At 40.9% G+C, this 27,476-nt stretch overlaps 2 protein-coding genes across 5 annotated transcripts; one reads left to right on the forward strand and one right to left on the reverse strand.

The window, feature by feature from the left end:
- Window positions 1-512: 512 nt before the first annotated feature.
- On the reverse strand, window positions 513-27,401 carry LOC126391397 (PYD and CARD domain containing). Of its 4 annotated transcripts, none has more exons than XM_050046129.1 (4): window positions 27,045-27,401; window positions 6,764-6,808; window positions 3,493-3,540; window positions 513-1,230 (listed from the first exon to the last, which is right to left on the reverse strand). In XM_050046129.1, exons 1-4 carry the CDS (start codon window positions 27,292-27,294, stop codon window positions 965-967), a joined length of 609 nt encoding a protein of 202 aa, XP_049902086.1. In that variant the 5' UTR covers window positions 27,295-27,401; the 3' UTR covers window positions 513-964. The 4 variants fall into 4 exon arrangements, with proteins under 4 accessions (XP_049902086.1, XP_049902084.1, XP_049902087.1 ...); XM_050046127.1 differs by having other exon boundaries at window positions 3,481-3,540; window positions 27,045-27,395; XM_050046130.1 differs by lacking the exon at window positions 27,045-27,401 and adding an exon at window positions 7,336-7,708.
- Window positions 15,281-20,774, forward strand: LOC126391396 (uncharacterized). The gene is made up of 6 exons (XM_050046126.1): window positions 15,281-15,597; window positions 16,919-16,944; window positions 17,043-17,402; window positions 18,539-18,717; window positions 18,810-18,977; window positions 19,750-20,774. Exons 1-6 carry the CDS (start codon window positions 15,348-15,350, stop codon window positions 19,796-19,798), a joined length of 1,032 nt encoding a protein of 343 aa, XP_049902083.1. The 5' UTR covers window positions 15,281-15,347; the 3' UTR covers window positions 19,799-20,774.
- Window positions 27,402-27,476: the final 75 nt, after the last annotated feature.

Raw genomic sequence — 27,476 nt, forward strand, 5'->3', positions numbered from 1 at the left:
GTTTTTCCTTATCCGCTGTGAGGGTCCTAAGGACAGAGGGATATCATATGCTGTAAAGCCCTGTGAGGCAAATTGTGATTTGTGATATTGGGCTTTATAAATAAAATTGATTGAACTGATTCCAAAAACACCTCATTTGCTGTTAGTCAGAGAAGAGGAATGATTGATCACTAAGTGTTTGTACACCACTCATCACATTCATAACATTTCAGGGAACCTGCAGCACTATTCTACATCCAAATACTGGAGGAAAGTCTTTAAAGTCTTAGTTATTGAAACAGCGTTTGCAGGAAACATTCAGCACTACTCTGTTGTTAGGCATGTGAGAAAAAAGGTTTTGAGAAAGAAGATCGATGTGCACATTTCTAAAAACCTGAAGGAAAATATGGATCGATGTGCACATTTCTAAAAACCTGAAGGAAAATATGAGCACACATTTATAAACTCTATTACATTGTTATATTTGCACCATACACTCCATTCATTCAAAATGCAAGAACCACACACAGCAATCAGAAGATTTTATGATGTATTTATATTTGTTTGTAAACTTTTTTGTTGCTGGACAGAATAAAAGTGATTAAGGCCATCTTTCAGCATATTTGGCATAAATGAAAAGTTAAACTTGCTTCACATCCATTCTCATTCCATTTGTTTGATGAAAAAACATTTCATGTCTGGTAGGAACCTTCAATCATAATTGTCTGATAAACATTTCCTCAATGTGGTTTTAAACTTCACAGGAAAAACCCTTATTATCAGGGCAGGAAAGGCACTACACACCATACAAATTTCAACTAATTTAAGTAAAAAAAATTAAGACTAAAAAAACAACGGTTTCTTTGAAAACCCCACACAGACTTAGTATTGCAATTATTTCCCAATTGTTGTTGTATAAAAATAAACATTTTTTCATTCAGGTAGATTGTATGTTTGGTCTAAAATATGTATTTCCCCACAACATTCACTTCTTCCCCATAAGCTCATCAATCAAATATTTTTCCTTTTCCTTAAGGATGTTGAGGAGGATGTTTTTGCCAACATTTCCAGCGGAATTCAGGGGACCAGAGTAGAGCTTCCTCATCCTATCCCGATGGGTAGGGATAGCCAAGATTTCATCATAGGTCCCTTGTTGGATGACTTCATTCTCAAGGAGCGCATCCAAAACTGATGCAGTCTCGCACACTCTGTCGATCAGCTGGCTTCTATGTTTATCCACAAAGTGCTTCCCTGAGGAAGGAGGGAAACATTACTCCACAATGACTGACTGGATTTGTAGAAAACATGAAGGTAACTTGGTATATGTCTAAGGAAGGGACTTAAAGGCCCAGTGCGTAGGATCTAGTGGCATCTAGCCTTCAGGTTACAGAGCTGGAACTTCTCCTGTGTGCTGAGTTTGTTGGAGAACTACAGCGGCTAACACAAAAATGTGAATCTCGAGCCGGTGTTTGATTTGTCTGTTCTGGGCTACTGTAGAACAACATGGCAGACTCTGTGGAAGTGGACTCGCTCCATATGCAGATATAAACGGCTCATTCCATACCAACAGAAACATAACGATTTTTATATTATTATGTATTATATTAATATTGTGGTTACTAATACATACATATATATGTATTAGTATACACNTATATATATATATATATATATATACATATACTTAGGCGTGTGTTTTTGTTAATACACACCCTCTATGTGGCTATAGCATAGACTATAAAGCTTAGTGACTTCAGGTGTTGCTACGTTCGTGACTCTCCAGGGGTCAGTGTGCAATTACACACAGGTGTACCCAAACTGCGTACACTCTGTGTTCAGTCAAATGTCATTAGGGTTGTATGTATTTTCACAACCTCCATCAATCAAACCAGCTAACTTTGTAGGTGTAATCAGTGTACTTGCAAACAGGCAAATGCACCAGCTGCTACATCCTGTGATTTTTAATAAATAATTTAATATAATCAGATAATATACATTATCCGATCACATCCTAGGTGTGAAATTAACATAAAAACATTAGCTTGACTTGAATATTGTTTTTTCAGTTGTATTACAACTGTAACTGACGCTGTTATAATTATGGGTGTTTTCACATATAGTTCTATTAAAACAAACCAAACTCAATCCTCTTAGGCTGTTTTCACACTTGGTCCTTTTCAGCCCCCTAAACAGACTCAGAGTGTGCATATGTGAACACTCAAAGAGAACTCAGACCCCTCTGAAGCGAACCATACTCAGACCACCTCGCTTCAAGTCTGTGGTGTGGTTCGCTTAACCTGTACACTGTGAACACAAAGCACTCCAGGTTTGCTTTGCTCCTTGCCTTGTATTTAGCCCTCTAGATCACATGCTGTTGCAATGGAACGCCTGAAAAGAAAGACGAAACCTAGTTGGCCTGCAATGCATGCAAAGACGCAGGACGAGGAGTAATTTGGTCCACGGAAGAAACTGCACGTCTCCAGATGTGGAGTGCAGAAAGAGGACTGAAGCCTTTTTCTGTTGGTCCACGTTTCAATGCACTTTAAGAGGACTGAGTTTTGTTTGTTTTAAGAGGACTATGTGTGAAAGCACCATTAAAGTGCACCATAAAGTGGACCAACAATAAAAGTACTCAGTTCTCTTTCTGGTCAACTTCAGCTCTGATGGGGCCTCAGTCTGCTTTCTGTTCACACTTTCGCCTATATTTAATTGATATTTTTTGTTTTTTTTAACTCTGACATGGCACTGCAGTGTGATTATGCAGCTCCTCCCTTCACATGGACTTAAAATTGGAGGAAAACCTTAGTGTTTCTGTGCCGACTGTTGCTGTCTGATGTATTCTGTATTCCACATCTGGAGATGTGCAGTATCTTCCGTGGACCAAACTACTCCTCGTCCTGCATCCTTGCAAGTGTTACAGGCTGACATGGTTTTTTCTGGGGGGTTTTCCAAGCGCCCCAGTTCAATAGCATGTGATCTAGAGAGCTAGATAAAAAGTTAAAGGGCAAAGTGAACCTGGAGTGCTTTGTGTTCACAAGGCACAGGTTAAATGAACTGCAACGTGGACTTAAGGCAAACCGTACACAGACCATCTCCAGAGTGTTGCGCAAAAAAGTCACAGTCACAGCTCTGGTTCTGTTTAGAGGGCTGAAAATGACCAAGTGTGAAAACACCGTAAGACACAGATGTGCTTCATTTGTAACATTGGACAGCATCCACGTTTGGTTTAATTGCTCACAACTTGTTTTCTCTATTGAAAAACTTTGTGTGGTTTGTGATAGCAGAAACATGTAGGTTGTTTACCTGAAAATATTAAATATGTAAGTTAAAAAAATGAGTGAAAAATGTTACAATTATGGTGACTCCCCTACGCTGTTTCGACCTGGCTCGAGTTGACCTAAGAAGTGTGTTTTATCGTCAGGTTTTGGGTTTCTGAACAATTGGATCAGTGACCGATCACAAGCAGAGAATAAGGTATTTACTGAGAAGACGTCACACTACCTGCGCACCCACCCTCTGCCATGGCATGTGCACCACTTGCTCCAGCGGAGGGGCTCGCAGCTGAAACAAAATGAGAGAAAATTTAAATTGCTTATTGACAAACAACTATTTTTCCATACACACAACAAATGAAGTGCCTTTTTATGTGATAAAAACAGCAGATTAATATTAGGTACAGAGTGGACTTTGTCTCTAAAAAGATTTTGCTGTACTAAATTTGTCCTCAGCTCCATCTTTCTAGTTTAAAATTGTTTGGGGGTTTTTTAGGCGTCATTATTGGTTGCCAGTTTAAGAGAAGACTTTAAAGGATAAGGCTGGCGATATTCTACAACCCTGATTGCAGTGACTTGCAAATCTTTTTCAAAATACTGTGGGGAAAATAGGCATTCAACTAGGCTTGTGCCGGTTTGAAAATTTTCCAACCGGTTTGATTTAAAGCCAAATATCTAACCGAACCGATATATCGAATTATATACCTAATTTTACCACTGGGGGTCGCATTTGAGCTATTTTTCACAATAAAAGCCCATTATAGGTGTAATGCGCTTCCAATCCACTAGGTGGCGGTAATGCTGTATTAACCGCCAATACAAGGTTACACAAGAAGGAGAAGCAGAAGGACACCAAGGCTGCGTCCGAAATCACTCCCTACTCACTAAATAGTGCACTAAATAGTGTGTTTGCCATTTTGTAGTGCTGTCCGAATGTTTAGTGTAAATTAATATACCCTATATAGTGGACTCATAGTATCCCACAATGCAGCGCGAAAAGTAGTGTACAACCGATGGTCACTAACCAAGCAATATGTACCATGATGCATTGCGGTGGCACCAGTAGCAGACACCACTGCTGTATGTGATGTGAAAAACAAAACTGTCATGTTTAACTTTCCCCAGGAGGGGGCGTCATTTGACCACTGGTCTGACACTGAAGTTTACATTGACAATTCAGAAATGATGGTTTGTGTATCTATCTTAAATATAAATGTACAGGTCGAGCATAATCTTTTCACTTACGATTCTACGACGTCTTGCTAGTCTAGCAAGAGCAGCACGTCTCAGCCTTCTCTCTCTGATAATGTGTTTTCTTCTTATCAAAATTATTTTGATAATTGTAAGAAGGAACAAAACTACGGTGCCATTTGCTGGCATTTCCGCAACGTTTTCTTGTTTGTAAAAGGACCGAAAAGGACAGGAAAGAAAGTAAGTATACTGGTTTTGGCAGTTTGTTTGGCAGTTTGTTTTTTTATGGCAAGCGCGAGACATTTATGAAGGTGATAAAACGGCAGTTGGGGGTGGATTTACAGAGGAAAAAACGTTATTATAAACGGCAATACAAGTACAATTAAAAAGTTAAATAGAATAAAGCATACGGTGCAGTGCGAGGAATTAATCAAAAGCCTCTAATATAATTTAATAAAAGGCAACGGCAAGGAGAAAAGGTGTTCAGTCTTGATTTAAAAGAACTGAAAGTGTATTTATTTTTGTATTTATTCATGTGGGAAAATACGCTCAGTATTATGTATTTATCACACAAATGAATTTATTATTTATTTCGAAAACCCACCAGATGACATCGCTCTGGCTCGTAACTACGCAATGGAGTAGTGTCTGAAAGTGTTTTAATGAGCTCACTATATAGTCCTCTATACAGGGAATTCCCTATATAGTGAGTAGGGAGTAGTGAATGATTTCGGACACAGCCCAAGACGTTAGGGCAAAGACGGTGGATAAACCAGTAATAATAGTAGTAATAGTACAGCATAGTATATACTTTATAGTACAGTAGTAATCCAGTAACTTTGGTTAGAGCAACAAACTGAATGACCACTGACTCCCTTGCACTTTTCCCCGCCCCCAATGAAATTTGATCTCTCGCAGCAGCAGCAGACAGCTGAGTGGAGCTGCGGAGTCCCTCTGCAGCTTCTGAGACAAACTAAACAAAAGACTTGTAGGCTCCTCCACTTCATTTATAAACCAACATAAACCTTATTAAGTTGTCGTAATGCATGTTACAATGCAAGATAAGTTGAAAACGCTCTGAAGAAGGCCATGTGCCGAAACACGTTAGCGTTCGTTTTTTTGATGTGAGCCATTAAAAGAAGTCAAATGTGAGTACTTAACTGGGCAATTTGAGATGTGCTACCACTTTTACATTTTTGATCATATTGGATTTTTGGGTTTAGCACTCTGAGTATCATCACTGTTGATGCGCAACCTCCTTCTTTTTCATCTATAAGTTGAATATAGTCCCTTGACACGCCGCTGATGTGAAAAGCCCCTCCCCCCCAGTTTATCCGGTTGACGTGAATTAAACCGGGTGGAGCTCTTAAACCAGACCAAAACTGTTAAACCGGAAATCGGTACAAGCCTACATTGAACATGTAAAAAAAAATCCTTAAACATGTTGCCAATGCAGCTATTCATGTGAAGTTAAGACCAGGTATTATCTCAATAAAACTACACATATTAAGAAATTGTAACATTTAAATTCATAAAAACAACATGTGTAATTAAGTAGATTGAGACAGGTAAAAAAAGTGCTGGACATGCTAACTTAAATTTTCTTAATATGTGGAGAAGCCTCTGTTTGCAGTGTCAGCTTCGAGACACTTCCTGTATGAATGCCACGTATAAATCACACTTATGCCTTTGTAATGGCACAGCAGAGAACGCAGCGCAAGTCAATGTCATCATAAATGTAAAGGGATGCAGTCTGCCACAGGAAATGTAATCATGGTGAAAATATTAATTGAAATTTTCCCTTTCCTCTTCTATCATTAGTCTCTCTCCCAAATCGGAGCTACAAACCTGCAAAATCTGTATTTTATTTTAAATGCGTTATGCTTTGTTATTATTAGTATTTTGTTCATATTTTTCACCTTCTTTCTTTTATCCTCTGATTATTTCTTTCTTTCTTTATTTTTTACCACATTTGTTCAATATGTTGCACATTGTTTTGCTGCTTTTATGTTTCGGTGAGCTGAAGACAATTTTTCACTCTGCTGGAAAATAAAGTTGTACTCTATTCTCGTCTTCTGTTCCACTCTTGATGGATAGCCTAACATAGATATAAACCCTTCTGGCTGAGCTTGTTTCAACCTGTGTTGCGCAAAATGGCCCTCAAGCATTTACATCCATTTAGTATGACAGCTCCCAGAGCTCAGAGGATGAAGCTCAACGTGAAATAATTCAAAACAACTCCTTCTCTACAGCAGCTAATCTGTAATATCTATTTACAAAAACAACAACAACAAAAAAAACACAACAGGAAAACAACTCACGGTCGCTGGGAGCAGGTTTTGTGGACTGTCGACCTGCCTCTTCAACTGCAAAAACAAGAAGACACAATGTTAGATTCTGATTTTTTGAAATAAAAGAAAAAGAAGAAGAGAGAAAGAAATATGATGAAATTACAGTTTAAATTCCAGGATTATTATAGGATGCACTAACCCATATGCACACACACACACACACTGAGCAGTTGGGAGAAAACGTCTTTGAGGGCTCTCTATGTCTACAAGAAAATATCTTCGATGTTAAGTTTGGGCGAGTCGACACATGCATGCTTGCAAAAATTCCTACAAAATAACACTAAGAATGCCTTCAGCCTGAGTCCGGCCCTGCTCGAAGTGAAAGTAAAAAAGACGCGGGCTAGTTCAATTGTTTATCACTTTGATTTTTTACTTCAATAATCTAGAAATAAACATTAAAAATAGCTCTTCGGTTAAACATTTTCAAATGACGACAATATACATATAAATAAAGGCAGATCTGAAGGGTTCAGTGTTCTGCAGCTGGAGTTCTCGTTTCTGTCTCCACATTGGGTCAAACCTTGTATCCGTGAGATATTTACCGAGTCTTTCTGCATCCGCGTTGCAGTCAAACTCTCTCAACAACTCCACAGCCACTCCAACAGCTCGGGACTCGGTGTAAGTTGTTACAAGGAGCTCCGCGATGTCAAGGTAGTTTTTACCCTCCACCTTGTTGCGTCTGACGTCCCCGCGGTCCAGAAGCTGCCTGCAGAACTTGTCAAAGTTTTCCTTTGACAGGTCCTCCAGCATGTCTGCTAAAAGCTTTCTTTTGGTTTTTGGGGGCATTTCTCACCAATGAATCGCGAACTGCCGACCTTTTTTTTGTCCAGCTCAGTGGAGGAAGAGGAGGAAGAACAGGCCCAGAGTCGACTTCCTAAACATCTCATCGTAAACACATGCCGCGTTTAAAAATGAGGAAACACGGTGCCTTCAAATGCTGTCGGAAATCTCATGATCAAATATTCTGATTATATAAATGGGACTGTTCTTTACTTACCAAAGGATGACGGGGGTGGCTGGGCTGGGGTGTGATTTTATTATTATTATTATTATTATTATTATTATTATTATTATTACCATTATCATTATTATTATTATCATTATTATATCATTATTATTATTATTATTATTATTTTGACCTTCCCCAAAGCTACTAATATTTTTTCACATGTAATATTTTTGTGGTAAATGCATGACCCTCCCTCCATTATAAATTATTATTATTAACAGTAGCAGTAGTAGTAGTACTATTTATTCATTCATTCATTCATTTTCAGTAACCGCTTATCCTGTTAAGGGTCACAGGAAGACAGGAGCCTATCCCAGCTGACACTGGGTGAGAGGCGGGGTACACCCTGGACAGGTCACCAGACTATCACAGGGCTGACACATAGAGACAGACAACCATTCACACTCACATTACGGACAATTTAGAGACACCAATTAACCTGCATGTCTTTGGACTGTGGGAGGAAGCTGGAGTACCTGGAGAAAATCCACACTGACATGGGGAGAACATGCAATCTCCACACAGAGGGGATCCTTCTTGCTGTGAGGCAACAATGCTAACCACTGCACCACTGTGCCGCCAGTACTATTTATATTTATTTTTGGTAATGTAGGCACAAAACAAGTGAAAGACATGACAGGGAAAACACTATGTGGGAGATAAGACGTGTAAAATAATAATTAACACAAAAGACAAACACAGGCGTATTGGTGTAATGTAGTGGTTCTCATGGTGTGTGGCAGCGATGCAAATCCAGGTGTGCTGTGGGATTTTGTGATAACCACACATTATTATTGCAATGTTCAACTGGGCCTATACAAAAAGTAATGAATGAATTTTTAATTGATTGTATCAGCATGTTGTGAACACCCATTTCCTAATAAAGAGGCAAACTTTACTTAATAAATATAATTTAAGACACATCACATTATCTTACATTATGTCCAATTTAAATGGATATGTTATTGGTGTTTTGGAGTAATTTAAAAAAGTTAAACAGGAATTTTTGAATTGTTTTGATATTTAATAAATAATAGTTGGTTGTCAATTTTTATTTGATATTAGTAAATAAAAGTGATAACACACGTTATAGAAGCTATTGTTCACAGATATAAACACAGATGTGCCTCGGTGTAATGAACGTTGATGTTTATTTGTTGATGTGTGCGTGCGTGTTGATGAAGTTGGTGAAATAGTAAAAAAGGGGGAACGAGTTAGAACAAGAGGAACAGGCAATGGAGAAGAGTCATGGGTACAGATAGATTAAGCAAACTTAAGTTAGGAATATATATAAATCAACACACACACATATATATATATATATATATATACATATAAATATTAACAGGAAAATTCAATTTAATTTTCAACAAATCAAAAGTTAAATTAAATTTCAGTTATTTCCCCTCCTTCAGTCGCCCTCAGACCCTGGAGAGGGGGCTGACTGATGGATGCCACCACCTGCTGCTCCCTTACCTGAGCAGAACATCCCCCAGACCCAGTGGGAGGGGGAGCTTTGATTTTGCATGCTGGTTCCAAACATTTTATTTTTGTCCAAACTGAAAATGAGATGTAGAATAAAGCGAATTTGATATTAAGCTCAGATTTGGTTATGTTTTCTTTTTTCTGTCTCTCACTGACTGAAGTATTTATTACACGTGATGTGTCCAAGGACCGTCGGAAATGTGAAAATCCAACCATGATTTCTGTTTTTTACAGTTTCTGCTTATGATAAATGATGTAATTGTAGCGACCTTTAAAGAAGTTCTTTAAAAATCGGATGTAAAATAAAGACAAAATACAGCTATTAAAATTTGTATGCCCATCCCTTTAGCTAAATTAAAAAAACACAAGTGCCTTGCCAGTGCTTAAAAAAAAATATTTTACATGCCTCACTCTCTTTTTGCTCCACTGATCTACAGACAGAAACTAAAATCTGTAATGTGTGAAATTAAGGCTGTGAGGAGATGCACTAGTGAGACAAAGCTTAGAGTTTTAGGCCTGTTTAGACTTCAGTGAATGGAGAGTTTTTGAAGCTGCAGCAACAAACCAGGATGAGCTCCTGCCAAGTTCTAGTTTATGGCTTAACTCAGGCAGGAGGGTGTAAACAGAGCCAAGTCAGAGTAGTTAAAAGAAGCTATTCTAAAATATATTTATTTTTTTTTTCAAATGTTGTCGGCCACCAACCATGCATCAGGACACCACCAGTTACTGGAAAGAAACCCCCAGACTGTGGAGAACCATCAACATGGCTGAAAGCCTGAAAGCGTTTTACTGCAGGTTTGATAAGCCCATATTCATACCCCTCACCCACCTGCCCCGACACAGCAAACACAGCAAGTAAATGTACTATCAAGGGTCAAATTCCAAGTGGCTCTGAAACAGAGTCAGTCCCCATAGACCCACATGTTAAGATTACCAACTTAACAGCAGAAATAAACATGTTTACAGCCTGCGACAAAAAAAACAGTTTTGGTCTCTAAAGCCAATTTAAAAAAACATGACAACTGTACAGGGGTCAATTTTATATAACTCACCCGTTTACATTTTATTACGGCTTAAAGTTTTGCATGATTAAGAGCGGGCTGCTTTGAGTGACACCTTTGAGTGTCACCTTGAGTGACACCTTTGAGTGTCACCTTGAGTGACACCTTTGAATGACACCTGAGGGAAACCTTGGGTGTGGGATTCATGTGGATGCTAGTTGATGTCCTCTACCCACCCGAACACTGTTGCAGACCAAGTAGGGGAGAGTGGGGTGAGATGTGCCAGTTTTTACTTGAGGTGACTTTAAAGAGAGGGCATGGCAGTAATGAATAAAATATGTACATATATTTCAGGATGTGGGGCATCCCTGGAAACAACCACTTTGGATCTTAAATAAACTGTTTAAACTGTTTAATATGGCTTTCCAAAAAAAACTGGTCTCGTGGCACAATTTGCCCCCAATGCGGGGTGAGTTGTGCCTCTGGAGAAAATACGTTGGGGTAAATTGCGCCATTGATTATTGAAGTAAAACAGAACATTTTCATGTCATATACTGTAATGCTGTATCAAAGCAAGACCAATTCAATACCAAATTACTTATTAAAGCTTTTTTTAATAACATCAAAGGCCAGTTTTAGCAGTAGATAACATGTCGAATACATCAAAGATTGGCTAGAAGTAGGCCTACATAATATTTATCATTTTCAGGATAAAATTAAGTTAAACCTGAACAAAATCAACTGCAATTCTCAGGACCAGCTACAACACAACATGCCACTTGTCAATGCTGCAATATTCTTCAACAAGGCCTATTTAAAATGTTAAGAACAAAATGAAATTAAAAATGAAGGCTCCAAGTCATAAATGTCAACTCCTGGCCAGTAGAGAGAGTGTGTGTGTGTGTGTGTGTATGTGTGTGTGTGTGTGTGTGTGTGTGTGTGTGTGTGTGTGTGTGTGTGTGATGGCTCCATAGCTACAATCTTCTTCAACAAGACCTATTTACAGACCTTCCCCTGTTGCACCTCTCTCACTACTCTGTCCAACTCCATAAGAGGGGTTGAACCCCTGTCTGTCTTCCTTTTGTAAAGGCGTGGCATTATGGCTTTTGGTCTAAAATCAAAAATGTCACATAATTAACTTAACACTTAACATTGACATAAAATAACATAACCCAGGCCTTTTGGCACAAATCACCCCATCCCCACCATTTTAGCAAACTTGTATCATCCAGCAGTTTAGAGCTAACATCATGCTAACAGTATAGCCTCATATTGTAGCTTACTAAAGCACTAACTCATGTATGAAATGTTTTCAAACTTATCTATAATTGTTCAGACACAACAATCAATAAACCATGATCATAAAAAATTCACTTTGAAAGGCAAAAAACAGTTTTTTGGACTTAAATCTGCTTACCTCTTGTGCCATGTGCCTCTTTTCTCCACAGGCTGAGTAAAATAGATGCCTCCTCAAAAATAGGAGGTCACATGACCAATTTCTTCTATAGCTTTCTAGAAACAAGGGGTGGCACAACTCTCCCACTGGCACAAATCACCCCACTCTCCCCTACCCCTCCTCATGGCAACAACACTTGTCAATAGCAGTGACCCCTCTGCAGGACAATACACCATGCCACACCACAAAAACTGCTCTGGAATTACCTGAGAAATGGGACAAAGAGCTCAAGGCATCAACCTGGCCTCCAAATACCCAAGATACCAATCTGATTGAACTGGTACCCCAGAGAGGTCCTAGGACTGGACTTGGCTCTGACCTGTCAAGGCATGGACACAGGACCTCTGAGGGCTGTCCTTTAGGATGCATTCACACTGGCGCTATTTAGTCTGCTTTAAACGAACCCTGGTCTGCTTCCACGGATAGTTTGGTTCGTTTGGAGTGGTGTGAGCTCTCATTCTAACTCTGGTGCGGACCAAACGAGCGAACATCCATCATAGATGGAAGATGGCGCTGTATGAGACGGCAGCCCATCCAGTCGCTCTGCAGCACTGTTTTTGTTTTTACCTTTTTCTTCCCCTCTTTTCTAACTTTTCGGCCTTTTTTTAATATTTACTTCTTCACAAAGGATTTTACATGTATCCCATGGATACGGCGGACTCAAAAAAACACACGGGAGTCAGCTCTCTCGTTTACTCTGGAGAGGAGTTGCTGGCTCTTACTTGGACAGAGACACAACATCCCAACGGAGCTGCGGAGGAGATACCGAGGCTGCAAAGCGGGGGCTAAGCTAAAGGCTAGGCTAGCGGACAACCGGAGGCGCTTCAAACCATCGATTCCCTCCGTGATTATGGGGAACGTCAACTCACTGCCAAATAAGATGGACGAGCTGGCTGCTTTGGAGAACCAGCGGATCTACCGTGAGTGCAGCTTGTTCATTCTGACGGAGACATGGCTAACTGATAGCATACCGGATGCTAATGTGGACCTGCGGGGATTTACAGCAGTGAGAGCCGACAGGGATGCGAAAGCATGTGGCAAAAACAAAGGTGGGGGACTCATCATATATGCCAACAACCGTTGGTGTAACCCCGGCCATGTCACCGTGAAGGCGGTTTTGTGTTGCCCACATCTGGAGCTGCTGGCCGTTAGCTTGCGGCCATACTATCTACCGAGGGAGTTCAGTCACGTGATTGCCCTCTGTGTTTACATTCCTCTGAGAGCAGATGCGGCCGCTGCCTGTGAAAGGATACACAACGTCACAGCACGGCTGCAGTTGCAACATCCTGAGGCCTTCATAATAATATCTGGAGACTTCAATCATGTCACCCTGGACTCTACCCTGGCTGCTTTTCACCAGGTTGTCAACTGCCCCACCAGGAAGAACAGGACGATTGATTTACTGTATACCAACGTTAAGGAAGCATACAGAGTCACCGCCCTCCCCCCACTGGGTAAGTCAGACCACAACCTGGTGTACATACAGCCCCAGTACACCCCCCTGGTCCAGAGGCAGGCTGTCACCACTCGCTCCATCAGGAGATGGACTCCTGAAGTAGAGGAGGCCCTGAGAGACTGCTACAACACCACAGACTGGGATGTGCTGCTGGGTGCACATGATGATGAGGACATCGAGGGGATGACTCACTGTCTCACAGACTATCTCAACTTCTGTGCAGACGTGGTTGCCCCCACCAAGACTGTTCAGTGTTACTCAAATAACAAACCTTGGGGAACACAGAGAGTCAAGGCTGTCCTCAACAAGAAGAAAAAGGCCTTCAGGACTAAAGACAAAGAGGAGATGAAAGCAGCACAGCGGGAGGTGAAACGCTGCCTGAGGGAGGCAAAAGACTCCTACAGGGAGAAAGTGGAGCAGAAGCTGAGGGAGAACAACATGAGGGAGGTCTTCCTGAAGAGGCTACGATCCTTCAACATCTGCAGGAAGCTCCTGTGGATGTTCTGCCAGTCCGTGGTCGCTAGCGTCCTTTCCTACACTGTGGTGTGCTGGGGCGGGAGCACATCAAAGGCAGAACTTTCCAGGTTGGAAAAGCTGGTCAGACGGGCCGGCTCGGTGGTTGGCATGAAGCTGGACCCCCTGGTGACAGTGGCGGAGAGGAGAACTCTTAACACATGAAGCTGGACCCCCTGGTGACAGTGGCGGAGAGGAGAACTCTTAACAAACTGCGGGGCATCTTGGACAATGCCAACCATCCTCTGCACACTGTCATCAGCAGCCGGACAAATAGACTGAAAAACTCCTTTGTCCCCCGTGCCATCAAACTGTTCAACTCCTCACTGGAGGGGAGGAGGGCGAACAGATGAACAGATGTACAATAACCATGTACAATACAATACATGTGCAATAATAACACAACCATACAAATACTGTGTTCTGTTTATACTGTGAATACTGAATACTATGTACAGTTTATATATATATATACACACACACGTGTATGAATATATATATTTCTCTCCATTCTTCCAGTGTTATTTTATTTTATATTATTTATGTATATGTATATTTAANCACAACCATACAAATACTGTGTTCTGTTTATACTGTGAATACTGAATACTATGTACAGTTTATATATATATATACACACACGTGTATGAATATATATATTTCTCTCTATTCTTCCAGTGTTATTTTATTTTATATTATTTATGTATATGTATATTTAACAGTGCTGTGTGTGATATGGAACTTCAATTTCCCTGAGGGAACCTCCCAAAGGGATTAATAAAGTCATGTCCCTGAGGGAACCTCCCAAAGGGATTAATAAAGTCATGTCTAAGTCTAAGTCTAAGTCTAAGTCTAACCCTGGACCGCTTGAAAACTGGGGGTCTCGGTTCATTTGCAAGCGGACCCTGGTGCGGTTCGCTTACAGTGGGAAATGCAAACGGACTATCCAGTGAACCAAAGAGAGGAAGTGAACCAAGTGACGTAGAGCGCAGTGCATTTTGGGTAAAAAAAAAACAAAGCCAACAGTGCGAACTGGGAGAAGCAGAGGTAGACAAAAAGAAAAAGTTGGAAAATGTCTCGTGGGCAGACGTGGAGTAGTGAGGAGGTGCAGACACTTGATATATGGTCAGAGGACTGGTCTGCACTGGTGATCAGGTGGGTGGAGCGTGTCAGGTGGCATCCACATGAATGTCAGAACCCAAAGTTGCCCAACAGAACATTTCATTGTAACAAGATGATCAATATTGTTCACTTCACCAGTTCTGGCTGATGGGTGTGTGTGTGTGTATATATAATATGAACATTTGTTCACATGCTTTAGGTTTAGAAGGCTAGGGGGCAAAAAAGACACAACCCTTTAAATGCACGCTGTGTCACCATGTGGACAAATCCAAAGGTTAGTTTGCTATTACAGGAGTATACTGAAGATCTTATCTCATGTACTGTATATGGCCCTTTTAGTGCCTAGTTAAGGTTGCTGATAACTGGGAGGGGTTTAGCGGTCGGTTGATGGTAGTATTTCCGACTGTATCTGAAGGCAGCACTTTTTGGCGGGTAGTGTAATTTGATCTGACGTTCTGCGTGCTGCTGCTGCGTCTTCGCTGTTCTCTCGACGTGCTTTACGCAGATGAGAAATGGTCCATACCATCAAACACGCTATAGGAAACACGCTGGAGGATCTGAGGAAAAACTGCTTCCTTAAGTTTTGTTACCAGCTGCGAGACCGCAGAGAGGAGCCGCGGGTCCGCTACAGTGAGGTGGAGAATAAAACTGTGTTGGAGATCACAGACCTCCTGGTTTCAACTTTCACAGAGCCCAAAGCTCTTCAGGTGACTCTGGATATACTGAGGCAGATTAACTGCAACAACGAGGCTGAGACACTGTGTGAGTAAACACGTGGATGATTTTAAATATCCAATAACCATAGTGTAATTGTGCCCCATCATGCACTCTGCTCAAAGCGGCTATGACGCATACACTGCTAATAACTATTTATCAAATGACAGTGTGGGTTTCTGTCGTGACTCAGACCAGCACTGGAACTGCTTTGGTGGAAAAGGGGTATGTGAGAAAATGGCTCCCTGGGCACAGATTTGTAAAAGGCCCCACCACCATCAGAGCAAAACACACAGACTTTGCGGTTTTGCGTCTTTTTTTTATTGTGTCTTTTATCTTTGTAGTCTTTTACACATTCTTGGGGTTCTTTGTCTTTTTTAAGTAATTTTGGGTCTTTTCTGGTTGTTTTTATGTCTCTGAAATAAGTTTGTGTCTGTTTGTGGTCATTTTGTGTGTCTTTACGGTCATTTTGTGTATTTTTTGGTTGTTGTGTGTCTCTGTGGTCATTTTGTGTGTATTGTAGTTGTTTTGTCTCTTTGTGGTCATTTTATGTCTCTGTAGGTTTTTCCAGGCCTGGAAAAGTCATTGAAATAGTAAAAATCATTGAAGGTTTTGGAAAACTCATGGAATTTCATTGTTCGTAATGAAATTATTTGCTACAGTAATCTTTCAGGGATAACCTTCCATGTGATATAACATAATTTATTTTCTGCAAGTTAGCTGTTGTTGCTCTAATATGCGTCAGCTTAGGGCTGCACAATATGTTTTCAGGATTGACATTGCGATGTGCGATAGTAACATCGAAGGACGTGTAACGTCAAGCATGATACAAATATAAAACATGCACAGCTCTCATTTTCTATGACTTGAACAGGCCAAGCCTTCCTCTTTTAGAAGTGTATGTGTGACGTAGTGTGGTGGTGTTTGTTATGGAAAGACTCCCCTGCATGTGTGTGTGTGTGTGTGTGTGTGTGTGTGTGTGTGTGTGTGTGGAAAAGTACCGTAACCAGTGGCAAGTGCAGCACTTTTCCCAAATAAAAATTTTATTATGGGTCCTTGAAAAGTCATGGAAAGGTTCTGAAGTTTTGTCCATGAAAATATGTTGGGACCCTGAATCATACAGTTATTATTACGTTCCTTTTTCATGCACACATTGACGGAACTGATGGGATTACATTTCACTGGAACTGTATTTTTTGTATGATTTCATGTAACAAATAAAATGACTGATTGATTGATTAATTGATTGACTGACAGGGTGCATATTGGTGGGGTCTCTGTCGCACTGTATATGGCACAATGAAAACAGTTTTAATATTTAACACTGTCCTATATTAGCCTTTCACCATTCTATCATCTCTCCCTACAGATTTACAAACCAAAGCCTGTGTGGACGTAAGTTTTACTTTACACAGTGACATTCAAATATTCTCTTAAACATGGCAGGCATTAAAAAAAAGTTTTCTCACAGTGGTGTTTTCATTTTTGTGTAGGAAGGTGACCCTGTCCTCCGTAAGACCTGGAGTGGGGCGTTGGAGACAAAGCCCTCACAGGAGGCCCTGAAGTGTGCAGCCGGCCGGTGGCCTTTAGGAGCTGCTCGACAGGGAGATTCTCCTGTGAAGAAGCCAAAGGAAGTGGAGGCTGAAGCGAAGGCCTGTGTTGTCTCTGAGGGTGGGGACCCTTACAAAAAACGGCTCGTTCTAAGCAGGTTTACGATTCAGTTTGGCCAGTACAAAGATAAAACCTTTAAATGGCTGTTGGAGAATGATGTAAGCTACGTTGCCATGTTGGTGGCTCGTCACCAGAAGGAGCAAGAGGACTCAGTGAGTCAGAGTCCACTGATGGTCAACAAGGTAATGCAAAGAAAAAGGGGATGCTGTCTGCCCTCTGACATTAGCAAACTCCCAAAAGTTTTCAGTTTCAAGGTTGTCTCGTCTAAGCCGATATGTCTGTCCTCAGATCTCTTCACGCTCCCTGCAGTAAACTACCGATGTAGCTACACTCAGTGTTCCTTCACCCATAAAAATAACTGGATGCAGGAAACAGTGTCCGATCAGCGGCAGCACCACTCAAGTCCTCAAACTTAACAAAAACAAAACAAACAACAACAAAATCCAGTTTCTATTATGTCCTCAATAATCTCTCCTCCCCCTAGTGCCAAGACCCAGACATCATAGTGTTTTATTTTTTCTTTCTTCTTCTACTTCTGTATGTTATGTTTTTATTTAAACTGTAAGATGGAATTTATACTTGAGCATCAAATCGACACCATACTTATGCCATAGGCTCTGCGTCAATGTAGAGGCCACGCCTTACCTTACGCCGTAGCCTGATGTGCACCTCCCCGGAAATGTAATTACATGTTGCAGCGACGCAGACTTCCTGTTTATTTTTTCGTAAGCTGAAACCATTTCCCTCAGTGGAAACAAAGCTTTTGTTTACTTTAATTTCACAGATAAGCAACAATAAATTGAGACGATAAAGCCTCCACAAAAATAGCATTTTAAGTCTTGTGTGTGATTTATCCTGGCTTCATATGAGCAGAGGAAATCTCTTGTCGCTAGGCTAATTTATACAATGTAAAATGCCATAGGCTTGTGCTAATAACGTTAGCATGTTATATTTGTTTGGAAAACGTGTTTAGTATAAGACAGTTGTTTTGTTGGTGAACCTTGTGAGTTGTAATGGAGCCGAATTTCAGCTCATCCATCCCTTGGTACCATCTTCCAAAGTTATCCAAAAGGCTGATTGTCACCTGTAGTCCCCGAAGAGATGCTATAAAGTGAAGTAAATCAGAGAATGTTGACAATGTTATCTTTACTTTTATTTAAAGTATTTCAGCATGCTTGTTAACATGTTTGTGCGTACGGAAATTGATAATGTGTATTTGTCTCTAATTGCCCCTTGAGTAGTGAATGTTTTTAATTTATTTTAAGGAAAAATGGGCCGTGTAGCTTCAATAATAACACAGATTTTTTTTCATTTGAAGGACTCCTTGACTCAATATGCGATTGCTTACCCTGAGGTTTTGCAAGAAGTCAGATTTCATCGTGGATACGAGAGATCTCTCCAGTCAGGCCAAGAAGGAAAGGCGCTTGTTGGCTTTGGTATGCATCGATCAGAGACGCTGCAGGACCTGTACGAGTCAAAGGACAAGCACAAAATGAGGTATGACAGAATGCATCAGTGAATTGCAGTGGATTGTGGTGTTAGTAAGGCTAGCGGACATTAAAAGCCACCACTCTACCCTTTGTACACAGCTATGTCAACTTTCTCCGTTCCAAAAAGTCGATCTGCGACCCAGGGTCCAAAATGGACATCGCTGTCAAATACATTTTGCAGCGTGACCAAAAGCAGGACGCAGCTGCCGGAGGGAGACTGACCAGAAGGGCCCAAAGCACCAGAGGCCAGCCCACCAGCACCTCAAGGTCTGTGTTTTGTTTTCAAAGTTCAGTTGTACATTATTAATGACAACTATTTCTGCATGTGGTTCCCTATGTGTTGTTACAGACCTCTTTGTCCTGCAGGTTTTATTGTTTATATCTACTGCAGGATTGTTAAAGTAACTCTAGTGTCTCTCGAATTGCTTTGGGATTTTGTCTTATGTTTTAATCCATCTCACCACCTCGCAAGTACTAACCTTACCCAAACAGTGCTTCTATTTAAAGATACTGATCTGACTTCATTCATTATTTTTTCTTTTAAAGGTCCAATGTGTGAGATTTAGTGGTATTGAGTGTTGAGCGAATCACTGATTAAAGCAGTTTCGCATTACAAATCAGGATTTTTCCAAGGCTCTCGTCTTGGGGGGGCTGCTAACTACCGTGGCTGATGCAAAAAAGCGACAGCTAGTGTTTTGTTCGTTCTGGGCCTCTGTAGAAACAGAGCAGTGCAACATTGGGATTTCCACAGAAGAGGACCCGCTCCAGATGTAGATATAAACTACTTATGCTAATGAAAACACTACGATTCTTATTTTCAGGTGATTATACACTAAAGAAAAATACTTACTATATAATATATCTGCGGACATAACCCCTTAAATCCTACACACTGGACCTTTAACAAAAAACTGTGACTTTGGAAGAAAAATGCAAACCTAAATATGTCGTCTCCAAACCGAAGCTGAGGTAACCCTGATGATGACCCTGATGCAAGCACTGGCCCGGCTCACTTCAGTTTCCTCTTCCTCCCCTCTAGGACCTCAAAGAAGCACCTGAACAGGAGCTGGAGGTCATCAAATCCCTAGCTGCCCCTGGTGACCAACCATCGTTGTCTTTGGAAATCAGTGGCCTTTCCTCCTGCAGCAGGCAACAACTCTTAGGACAAAAACAACAAAAGAGCTAGAGTTGTTTGTACAAGTTTTTTTTTCATCAGTATTGATAAGCAATAATTAAATGTTTTGTTTTTTTGGGGAGTGAGGGTTCCACCAAGGGTTGAAACAGATGTTGTACAGATTGTAAAACCCCTTGAGGCAAATTTGTGATTTGTGATATTTGGCTACATAAACAAAACTGACATGACTAATATATTATTTATTAACATTAATAAACCCCTTTTATTACAACTCTTATGCTGTAAATGATGCCTTATTATTAATGATATGAACACTCATAACTCAAGCGAGGGAGTTCAAGTATCTTGGGGTCTTGTTCAGCGGTTTGGCGCGGTATCTGCAGTGATGCAGGTGCTGTGCCGGACCGTCGTGGTGAAGAGTGAGCTGAGCCGGAAGGCAAAGCTTTTGGTTTACTGGTCCATCTACGTCTCAACCCTCACCTATGGTCATGAGCTCTGGGTAGAGACCGAAAGAATGAGGTCGCAGATACAAGCAGCCGAAATGAGTTTCCTCCATGGGTTGACTGGGCTCAGCCTTAGAGATAGGGTGAGGAGCCTGGAGTAGAGCTGCTGCTCCTTTGCATCGAAAGGGGTCAGTTGAGGCAGTTTGCGCATCTGATCAGGATCCTCCTGGGCGCCTCCTGTTAGAGGTGTTCCAGACATGTCCCACTGGTAGGAGGCCCCAGGGCAGACCCAGAACATGCCGGAGGGATTACATAAATCATCTGGCCCGGGAATGCCTCGGGGTCCTCCAGAAAGAGCTGGAAAGCACTACTGGGCACAGGGAGGTCTGGGGTGCTTTGCTCAGCCTGCTGCCCCTGTGACCCGGCTTCAGATAAGCGGTTGAAAAAAGATGGACGGATGAACACTAAGCTGTTTACTGAATTCTCTGTAATGCAGGCATCTTTGTAGGAAAAGATTATATAAAGATGCATCAACAGGTGAGATAGATGAATGTGTCAGGTCCTGAGTATAACCTGGATGTAACAACATGTTCATAAAGACCTTCATGTACATGATGAAGACATGCTTGTTTTGTTTCTGTTTTTGTCTATAAAAGGTTAATTTATGCGGACGAATGAACTGTGGAAACATACAGTATATGTGTACTGTTTCAAATGCCTGCTCGGGCTGAAGTGTCTTGTCCTCTCTTGTCTTGTGGAATGCGATGTTCTGATCTGTGTAATGTGAATATGTCTTTTCTTAGGTCAAAGGTTAATGTAGCCTTAGGTGATGTCTGACTGACCACCTGGACAGGGATGCCTCTCTGTCTAGGAGTAGGTTGGATTTTGGAGATAAGAAATCATATATAAGGAGAGTAGTTTGGGCCGAAAGGGAGAGCTCACATTTGGCACCAGAGACTCTCAGATTTGGCGGGTTTTTGACACTGTTCTTTTTTTGTAATAACGTCTTTTTAATATACAAGTGAAGACGTGTCAGAGGGTGTCACTTCTTTTCATCAACACAGCAGTAAACAACAGGGCCAATACTGATAAATACCTTTATCTTAAAGAAGACTGTGAGCCACAGAGGAAAAGACCCCAGAAAGACTTTTATTATGACAAAATATAAGAGCACACGTGTGTCAATACATCAAGTGTTTCCCTGAGGAGAAAAAGAACAACACTGACTCACTACATAGCAAATTACGTGGAGTTGGTAGTCTATATCTTGTATCAGGATTATACAGCACTTTTCTTCACACAAAATGTTGCTTTGTGAAATTACATTCAAGATGCCAAAACTGATCATTCAACCTTTGAAACTAACAAAGATAAACTGGATTACATGTTGCATCATTCCCTGTGAACCCCTCGTGTCTAATAAGTAATTTGAATCTGGCATGGACATTGTGCATGAAAGAAAACTGCTATCAAAAGAGGCTGAATGTAAATACATTAAATGGCTGCTGCAGAACAAATACAGACAATAAATAGTTTCAATAGTGGGGTCGGATTTCATGAAGATCTTCCAAATTGGAACTTGATGGGCTCAAATCCCAATTTTGAAACCAAATGACGAAATGGCTAAAATCTCCTCCTATGAAAGACTGTTACAAGCTAATAGATAGGCAAGACATCTACATAAAAATATGGGGCTATTATACTACTGTAACCTGGTTTACTCATGAGTTTCATCCTTTCTTATAATCTGATAACTCATGTACATAATATGATATACAATTTGATATTTATAAAATGCACCATGTAGAATATGTATCAAGCATGCATATATTTGTGTGTATATAAACTAGAAACTGCTCACAAGGTCTCTGGATTATTTTGATTAACTGGGTCATGATTTCTGGGAAGCGACTTTGCTTGAGTTTTTAAAATGTATGGTTTTTTTTAGCACTTTGAGCACCACAAGCTGAGTGCCATCTAATTCCATTATATTGGAGAGAATATGTAGCTTGCATGTACAGAACTTCAGTAGCTTTACTTCAATCAGGAGAGACTTGTTGTTATAGTAAAACAATATTTATTAACTTGCACAAGAATAAAAATATGGAAAGTCTTTGGCAGTTAGACCCCATAGAGATGGTATGATTTAAGGAGGGCGATGAATAGACACTGGTGGTGAAGATGAGGTGAGAGGAAGATGGAGAAGTGCTGATGATCTGGATGGGTAGAGGAATGAGTCTTCGCTGAACTTGTCCTGACTCAGGGTACGATGGCTGGAGGTGAACGGGGTGGAGGAGGGCATGACGACTCTGCCTAAAATAAAGGCTGACAGCAGCAGAAGAGAAAGCAGATTTAAAATTTTGCAGTGGCATCATGATTGGCTGATAGAGATCGTGGCAAAGTTTGATTGGATAATTAGAGTGAACACCCATAGTCAACTGATTAGAGGAAGCAGTGGGATGGAGAGAACTGTGAATGGATGAGCACAAAGAAAGTCTTCCTGACTGAACTCACACTGAGCTTCATTTACATTACACCACTGCTAAATGAGTATTTATGCACTGTAAAACAATTAAAAGCCCAGTCCCAATTAGACACCCAGTGCCTTTTTGTGTGGCTACACATTCTGACTAATAAAGGCCTGTCTCAATTAGACGCCTGGTCTGGTTGCCAAGCAGTTCATTTTTAGGGGCTGTACACATGCCACGTCTTTTTTTGTGCCAGCTTTCAAGAGTGCGGCAGCAGGTTGCATCTGAGGTTGCCATGAAACGTCAACAAGCACAGTACCATATCCCGTTTACCTGAAATCCTGAGTGCAGAGCTGAACTTCTTCCATGTGCTGTTTACAAGTGTGTGGCCTTATTGTCTATGATTACTTATGAAATTATCAATAGGACTTAGAAATTCTGATCTGTGCTGGAGATGTGACCTCACTTGTATCACCCTCTAACGTGTTGTACTCACGCCCCATGATAGATCCTCTATCGATCCTTCATCAGTGTGTGGGCCTATCGTCCGTGTGACAGATGTAAAGCTCTGGCAGCCCTGCACTAATACTACTATCGATCAACTTCTCCATACTGACCACAGACTGATATTTACGGACATCAGGAAAGATATCTGACAGCTTGCATATCTGACACGTGGCATGTGTACAGCTCCTTATAGAAGTTCTTTGAATGTATATAACCGGGTTGTTGACTGCCCACTTGAGCTGATGTTAGTCAGCTGCTCAGATGGCACATATAAATATATAAGTTTAATCTTTTGCTGATATGGACATGCTACACATTGTTAGCTCTGTTCATTTCATTTTACTGAAACCACGAGCGCCAGAGAAGACTGTGGGCTAATTTATTCAGATTTACCGGCGTGACGAAAAAAGAAGTGGTGACTCCCTTCCTCTGACGCTGTCATAAAGTCAGACTATGTGTTCATCCCTTGATTACCCGGTAAGCTCATATTCATTCAGCCCGTAAGGGTCCTCAGATCAAAAGAATCAAAAGTGTCTGTCATAAAAATGAATCTGAATTATGACTATTGTTTAAACAGGATAAAGTGGTGTTGTGTTGGTATGCTGTGTGCCGTGACACAAGCACTGGTTTAAATAAACAGTGTGATCATATTTCCCATCTTTGCTGAGCAACAGGAATTAAAGGCCTGTCCCATATAGGTGCCTGTCCCTAATATAAGCCTGTTTGAGTTCAGTGATTTAAGATATATCGATATATCCAATTATATACCTAATTTTACCACTGGGGGTTGCATTTGAGCTATTTTTCCCAATAAAAGCCCATTATAGGTGTAATGCGCTTCCAATCCACTAGGTGGCGGTAATGCTGTATTAACCACCAATACACACAAGGTTACACAAGAAGAAGAAGAAGCAGAAGGACACCAAGACTTTAGGGCAAAGATGGTGGATAAACCAGTAATATTAGTAGTAATAGTACAGTATACTATATTCACCTTATTTTTCACGGAACGGAAAGCCAGCTTCCGTTTTTTTGTGTGACACTTCCGGTCCAGCACTATTGACCACTGTGTAAATGGGAATCGCCTTGTTGTTTACCTTGTTGAGTTTAGCTATATATATATCACATTTTTCACGTCACTATATCACCGTTTAGACTAATCTGATGTTTGTAAAGTCCATAAACACAATGATTGAACAAACATTACTATTTCTGTGTGCACGTTTTGTAATTAATAACATGGTTATCGTAGATTAGCTGGGCTAACCGTTAGCTGTTAGCCGTTAGCGGTGTGTGTAATAACTCAATAAACGGTCCATGAAAAAAATATTTTTTCCAATGGATGTCTTAGTTACAACATGATTGAGCTAACTGGAGTAGTTTCATGTCGTATCCGACAACGGGAGGCTTTTAACAGATGACGTCCTGATGTTAGCTTTGCTGCTAGTGTTAGCTGTCCCTGTCAGCTGCAGCCACTGATGCTTTCTAGACATCGTGATTTCCCAAAACTGAATAAATACTACACATAGCAACACAAAACTGCTTTGCTAGCTCAATCATGTTGTAACGGCTGGATGGTTGATGCATACATGCTGATTCGGGTGCTATCAGAGCCGATCCGCGCATCACTATGACTTAATAATCAACTCAGTCAAAAAAAACAACCCGTCCTGTGTTAGGAGTGTATGTCGCTGACAGAAAGAAAGAAAGAAAAGAAAAAAAAGATAGAAAAGCAGCGTACACCTCACATATTTATTTCTCACAGTTGCGCACATGTTTGGCTGGCATGCATAAACACCGTCTGTGTGTCTGTGTGTCAAGCCCAGTGTGTTTTTTTCGCTGATTTGGTTCTGCAGGTTCTCTGCTGGTACACTGGAGACGGGGATCAAGCAGTTTGTCTCACTCAGGATAGATTGTGCTTTTTTGTTCATCGTTTTTGATTGATGTGCGATTTATTCGCGTTTAGAGGGAATTATTTTTACCGGATAACGGAAACATGGGCACAGTTATCTATATAAAATACACAGACTAACTAACTAACTAACTGATTGACTAACATAAACAATTGAAAATTGAAAAAACATAGCTTGCACCGTTAGCTCCGGTAAGGGAAAGCGGCTGACCGGAAGTCACTCACAAAAACACGTAAGTTGATCACTATTTACTTCCGTGTTTGAAAATAAGGTGGATACTGTATAGTACAGTAGTAATCCAGTATCTTTGGTTTATAGCAACAAACTGAATGACTGCTGACTCCCTCGCACTTTTCCCCGCCCCTAATGAAATTTGATCTCTCGCAGCAGCAGCAGACAGCTGAGCAGAGCGGAGAGGAGAGTCCCTCTGCAGCTTCTGAGACGAACTAAACAAAACACTTGTAGGCTCCTCCACTTCATTTATAAACAAACATAAAGCTTATTAAGTTGTCATAATGCATGTTACAATGCAAGATAACTTGAATATAGTCCCTTGACACGCCGCTGGTGTGAAAAGCACCCCCCTGGTTTATCCGGTTGATGTGAATTAAACCGGGTGGAGCTCTTAAACCGGACCGAACCGGTTAAACCGGAAATCGGCACAAGCCTAGCCTGGGCTACGAATAAAAGTTTTACAGTATGTTACGTGAGTAGCTAGAGATAATATTGCTGTTGAATCTTGTTTGTCTAAAGCGGGTATCTCAAGTTAGAGGAAAGCTTCTGATATAACATGTCATTATTTTTCTTATTGTTATACGTTTCAGGCAAGTAACAGCCAAGGTCCAGCCTGCAGGCCGTAACATACATTCTGAGATGTTGCAACACCAATCAGTGTGTACCTTTTCCCACCATGGCGGCTCCTGCTGAGGGTCTTGCAACTGTAAAATGTGTGAAAAATCATCATTTGTCACAGTGATCATTACTCGCTGTTGCACTATGTTTTACAACTTCAGTGTTTGCAGGGAAAATGATTCTTGGCAGGTCAACTCACTGTCAGAGGGAGATGTCTAATGTCCTCCAGCTGTCTCTTTGACTGTAAAAACAAAAACAGAAACATGTATGTTTAACAGAACTGACAGATATCTTGCGTACACTCTGTAGTCAACAGTCCTTAGACAGCAAATGAAGAGTCAGGAACAGCATATTCATGATACATCTGCCGTACGAAGGCTGACCACAGTAACTTAAATCGAGGTCATAATTGAGTTATGACTGAATCTGAACGTTTGATTAGCTGTTCTATCTTGTGACAAAATGTCCTTGTTCAGTCTTGTTCTGTTCTAGAAAACACTATGATTTTTATTTTCAGGTGATTATACACTAAAGAAAACAAGCTTTTTATGTTCAGTTTCTGCCACTACGTCCCTAAACACTGGACCTTTAATGGACAAACAAACATCTCTTCTCATCTTATAAATGCTAATTAACAAAAATGTCAGTGTCAATGTTGATTTTCATGAAAATTTTAAGAATTTAAGAATTGTGGCATTGTGGCATGACTTTTTAAAACTCTCGTGCATCAGCCTTAAAAACCCAGTGTGTGCCAACCTGTATGGCAGACAGTACAGTCTCACTGGCCCGGAAAAACATCTGCAAGATATCTTTTACGTCCTCTGCAATAACCATCCTTAACAATGTATAACAGACGCTGCACTTTAACCTGCTTTTATCAGTTTCTGATTTCACAGTTCCTTCTATCTATCTAATTAATCATGTCGTCTATGCAATGTACTACATGACTTTCTCCGAGTGTCTGTGCGCCCTGGTTCACTGTGTCAGTATGTTCCTTGTATCTGTGAGATATTTACCGAGTCTTTCTGCATCCTCGTTGCAGCCAATCTCTCTCAATAAGGTTTCAGCCACTCCAACAGCTCGGGACTCGGTGTAAGTTGTTACAAGGACGTCCGCGATGTCAAGGTAGTTTTTACCCTCCACCTTGTTGCGTCTGACCCGCGGCCCTTCCGTGCAGTCCAGAAGCTGCCTGCAGAACTTGTCAAAGTTTTCCTTTGACAAGTCCTCCAGCATGTCTGCTAAAGCCATCCTAATACTTCTGGGCATTTTTAAAAACCTATTAAATGCTGAGAAATCTGAATATGTAGGCTAGTCTGGATAGCAGGCAGTCGTACTTCCCGCTTACGCCTCGATGTGCAGGAGCAAAATCAGATTAGACGCATCTTGGTAGGAGGCATTCACTGACGCTGGTAAATATGAAAATTATGAGCTGAGAACCTTTCACCAGC

The sequence above is a fragment of the Epinephelus moara genome, chromosome 6, assembly GCF_006386435.1.
Source record: "Epinephelus moara isolate mb chromosome 6, YSFRI_EMoa_1.0, whole genome shotgun sequence".
Lineage (NCBI taxonomy): Eukaryota > Metazoa > Chordata > Actinopteri > Perciformes > Serranidae > Epinephelus > Epinephelus moara.